This window comes from Octopus bimaculoides, chromosome 14, assembly GCF_001194135.2.
Source record: "Octopus bimaculoides isolate UCB-OBI-ISO-001 chromosome 14, ASM119413v2, whole genome shotgun sequence".
NCBI classification, from domain to species: Eukaryota; Metazoa; Mollusca; class Cephalopoda; order Octopoda; family Octopodidae; genus Octopus; species Octopus bimaculoides.
Genome location: NC_068994.1, coordinates 14,067,637 through 14,072,868, shown reverse-complemented (window position 1 = coordinate 14,072,868; position 5,232 = coordinate 14,067,637). Strand labels below are relative to the sequence as shown.

The 5,232-nt window shown below is 35.6% G+C and overlaps 1 protein-coding gene across 1 annotated transcript in view; it reads right to left on the bottom strand.

Moving 5' to 3' along the window:
- The window catches only part of LOC106880818 (uncharacterized), a 7,108-nt gene extending 5,997 nt beyond the window's left edge, over window positions 1-1,111 (bottom strand). The window contains exon 1 of the mRNA XM_014930945.2: window positions 810-1,111. Coding sequence (XP_014786431.1) covers window positions 810-870 — 61 coding nt within the window. The 5' untranslated portion in view covers window positions 871-1,111. The remainder of the gene's footprint in view (window positions 1-809) is intronic.
- Between the last annotated feature and the right edge of the window lie 4,121 nt (window positions 1,112-5,232).

Genomic DNA, 5,232 nt, shown 5'->3' with positions numbered 1-5,232 from the left:
GTCACTGGTGCCGAGCTGTATCAGCCTTTGCTTTTCCCTTGAACAATATCGGTAGCATGGACAGGCTATTTATGTGTGTGTGTGTGTGTGTGTGTGTGTGTGTGTGTGTGTGTGTGTGTGTATAATCTTAGACGGAAAGAAAGGAGAAACAGTATCCTCGAAACACCTCCAAGAATGGAGTTCGCTACAATGATCCAATGTGCCAAGTGATGGTGCCAAACTACTATCCTTAGCGGGAGTGATTTTGAACTCGAAACACAAAGAACCAGAATATAACAAGGAATACCATAAGGTTACTTCTTCGAATGCACGTATGAGTGTTCAACTTTTGTTTCTACAAGTTTACCACGTTTTATTTTTTCCTCCCTGAGATCATAAACGGTAAAATTGACATCAGTGGGATTTGAAAAGGCCAGAATAAATGCCATTGGGCATTTTGTCCGATCCTCTAATATTTCTGTCAGTCTGTCTTTGTAGACCAGCACTTAACTTATCGATTACGGGAGGATAAAAAGTAATGTTGAACCCAGAATACACAAACCTGGAATAAGTACCGCTACATATTTTGTCCGACCCTCTAACACTGCCGTTAGTCCATCTTTGCTTAACCACCGTAGCAAAAACCACCGCCCCTGGGAGGATGACATGTAAAACTAACTTCGACGGGATTTGATCTCAGAATGTAAAAAAGCTGGAATAATATACCACCAGGCATTTTGTCCGGATCACTCATGATTCTGTTAATTTGCTACCTAAAGCGGGGTTAAGAGATTTTTAATATGAAGAAAATATAAATGGTTACGACTTACATTTTTGTGAATGGATCGATGAGATGCACAAAATTAATACAACGCAAATGAAGCTCTTCATTTTCTTTTTCTATAGGTGCTTGTAACTTATGAGATTCTTCTTCTTCCTTTTTCTTCTTCTTCTTCCTTTTTCTTCTTCTTCTCCTTCTTCTCACCAAGCAGTAAAGGACAATGAAATAACAAAAATGGCTCGAACTGAAGCTAAATCTGAGGTTTTTATATACTTTCGCGACGAATAAATAAATAAATTTAAAAAATATACACAGTAAACACAAAAATTAAATATTTGAAATACGCTCAAACCAATAAAAACAAAAAAGCATGCCTGTTTAAATGTTAATACGTCTGCGTGTGAGTGAATGTGTGTGTGTGCGTATGCGTGCGCATATGTATGTATGTATGTATGTATGTATGTATGTGCATGTTTATGTACACACACACATACGCATATTCACAAACACGCAGTCGCATTAACATTTAAACAGACATGCTTTTTGTTGTTTTGTATGTATTTTATTCAAGTCTCGTATTACTATGTATATTTTTCATTTATTTATTCGTCACCAAAGCATACATACATACACATACAGACACACCTATCAGTGTGAGAGCAGGAATATGTATGTGTGTGTGTCTGTATGTATGTATATATATGTGTGTATGTGCATTTATACGTCTAACAAAGAAATACATTCCACTTCAAGGGCCTATTATATTATCTGAGCATTTAAACCTAAAGGTTTTATGGCTTGTTTTATTATCAAAGTAGGATAAGACACGGAGTGGATTTGTTTTGTAACGGGGAAACTTTTCATTACAAACCTCTTGCCTTTTAGAATAGACTCCATTTGACACAAAGTCACAATGATAACTGAAAGATTCTGAAAAGAAGAAAAAAAGGCGTTCTTGGAACAAAAAGGAAGTTAAAAACAGCAACTACATTACTGAAGGGTCATTTAAGCCATGTAAAAGTACATGAAAACTGTTAAAATTGAATTTAATTATCATGCTGTGTGGTTCCGGGTTCAGTCCCACTGCGTGGTATCTTGGGCAAGTGTCTTCTACTTTAGCCTCGGGCCAACCAAAACCGTGTGAATGGATTTGGAAGGCAGAAACTGAAAAAAGCCAGTTGTATATATATATGTGTGTGTGTGTGTGTGTCTTTGTATCTATGTTTGTCCCCCACCAGCGTTTCCCAAACGGTATTGGTGTGTTTACGCCTCCGTAAGCAATGACTCCAATATTCCCAAATGTACCTGCTCGTGTACTCAATGTGCACCAGTATATGAGATTTTTCCGTATATATATTAGGTACTTCTGTATATTAGGTTCTTCAAATAGAATGGAATTTATGTATGTGTGTGTGTGTGTGTGTGTGTGTGTGTCTAGCAAAGAAATATATGCCACTTCAAGTGCCTGGGCATCTAAATGAATTCAGGCAGCAACACAAGGTGATCCCACACATATTTTAATTAACCCGTTCATATACAATGATACGGTAAGAGTATGTTGAAATAATTTTATTTAGTAGATAGATTATTCAGTCAATACAGAATTGTAATTTAATTCATAATATCTCACGATATATTCTTTTCTACCCTAGGCACAAGGCCCGAAATTTGGGGGGGAGGGCCCAGTCGATTAGATCGACGCCAATACGCAATTGGTACTTAATTTATCGAACCCGGAAGGCTGAAAGGCAAAGTCGACCTCGGCGGAATTTGAACTCAGAACGTAAAGACAGACGAAATACCGCTAAGTATTTCACCCGGCGTGCTAACGTTTCTGCCAGCTCTCGATATATCATACAGACAATGAATAAGAGAAGTCAGAATCAGTTAATGAGAATTCTAAAGGAAAAGGTTGGAAATATGGTATTCACTAAGGAGAATATTCCATTACACGCTAGAAGACTATATATTAGGAATAATTATATTCCAAATTTGGACAAGATGAAATAAAGCGAGTTTTAAGAAATAAAAAATATAAAATAAAATCCTAGATGAAAGAGACTAAATTAAATCAGAGGCGAAGGACTCTACTTAATATTTGTCTCTAAAAGATAATCTTGTTACTAGATTCTAGTATATTTATAAGTATGTTAATATTAAGAAGAAGTATATATTGTAAAACATTTTTTAAACTTAAGTTTAAAGATTTAAAAAAATGATCAATTCAATTATAAAATATAACTAAAAATAAACAATAATTAAAAATTAATTTTAAAACGATTTAGATAATTAACCAATTAAAGTACTTACTTAACATATTCACTTTAAGGCTCCTGGTAAATTTACTTAAAGAAGTGAAATTTTATTTTATTTTCCTATAGTTACACGAAGATACGTGATTATATAACATTGATTTAAATCTAGTTGCACAAGCACCTATATACCTGTCAGCATTTTCCCTATTGTTACTGAACATTTATATAGTATGTTTTTTTCTGGGGGGTTTTTGTTCGTTTGTTTGTTTGTTTTTTGGTGCGGAGTGATGGGGTTTCAGCATAGGTTATTCACTGGGTAGTTTTAGACGAGTGCTGTAAATACATAACCGGTAAAGTCAATCACTGAGTGCTTCTCAATCTGAAAGGTTCGTATTCCTTTCTATTGCCAGTATTAGGTGTTGAGCGAGGAATATCCTTCATATTAAGATACGAAACATTTGACATGCACATGCTGCACCTGTCTGAACTGGATATCTCTGATTCGTTATATATAACATGAGTTTTGTTCATTATTTACATTATCTACATTTGACGGATATTTGTCCTCGTCTTGTTTGTTGTTAAACACAACGTTTCGGCTGATATACCCTCCAGCCTTCATCAGGTGTCTTGAGGAAATTTTGAACCTGGGGTTCTCATTCCTAAGGTATTTTTAGATGTTGTTGTTGTTATTATTATTATTATTATTATTATTATTATTATTATTATTATTATTATCATTATTATTCAGGTCACTGCCTGGAATCGAACTCGGAATCTTGGGGTTAGTAGCCCGCGCTCTTAACCACTACCTCATATGCCCGTAGTGGTTAAGAGCGCGGGCTAGTAACCCCAGTTCAGACAGGAGAGGCATGTGCATGGCAAGTGTATATCATATCTTAATATAGAGGATATTCCTTGCTCAACACCTAATACTGGCAATAGAAAGGAATACGAACCAAGTTCGATTCCAGGCAATGACCTGAATAATAATAATAATAATAACATCGAAAAATACCTTAGGAATGAGAACCCCAGTTTCAAAATTGTTTTTATAAAAAATATTAATAATGCTCTGAGTCAGGTTTTTTTTTTCATTCTATTTCTACGTTCTTTGATCTTTCAATAGAAAGATCTACTACTATTGCTACTACTACTATTGCTACTACTATTCCTGCTACCCTTATCATCGTTATTATCGTTGTTAATGATTTTATTATCTATCTCATTAATTCTATTTATTTTTATCTACATACTGCCTATTGATTATAACGGTCCTGTTAATGTTAATTCTCTTTTGGTTCGCATAGCTGCGCGCACACTCCTTGGCGTTATATCTATTATTCAGAGTTTTCCCCATTGTTATTCACTGTTCTTCCTGCACTGCCTTTCTTATTAGCAATAACATCTTGTTAGGAACAACGTCACTATCCTGTGAGCAACATTGAATTCCATAAATTCTCTATGAGACGAAATGAACATTTAAGGAAGCTACACTTCTGAACTAAGGAACTAAAAACGAGATCCTGTTCACGCTGATAAGACTAAATTTTTTAAATATCTTGTTTAGGAAGGGTGTTTTGAAGACTTGTAAAAATTATCTCTAAGGTTTTTTAAAAAATAATATTAACAGGGTGTGGAGAAAGATATAGTAGATAGATTATAAGCAGAAGACAGGACTAAGCCGTATAAACTTAGAGTACCACGAATAAATTTGAAGGTTCACAAGCCTAACTTCACAACTTATTCTATAGTTAGATCTATATGCATTCAAAATCAGACATAAGTAAAACAAATGAATTGGTTATTGATAAGTTAATACCTACACATAGAAGAAAAATTAAATTAAATTTGTGGACAAACTCTTAAAGCGATTAAGAAATTGATATATCGGGTTACTAGTCCTCAATTGGGAGGCGCAATGGCAGCGGACTCGCGATCATAGGATCGCGGTTTCGATTCCCAGACCGGGCGTTGTGAGTGTTTATTGAGCGAAAACACCTAGAGCTCCACGAGGCTCCGGCAGGGGATGGTGGCAAACTTTGCTGTACTCTTTCACCACAACGTTTTCTCACTCTTACTTCCTGTTTCTGTTGTGCCTGTAATTCAAAGGGTCAGCCGTGTCCCGCTGAATATCCCCGAGAACTACGTTAAGGGTACACGTGTCTGTGGAGTGCTCAGCCACTTGCACGTTAATTTCACGAGCAGGCTGTTCCG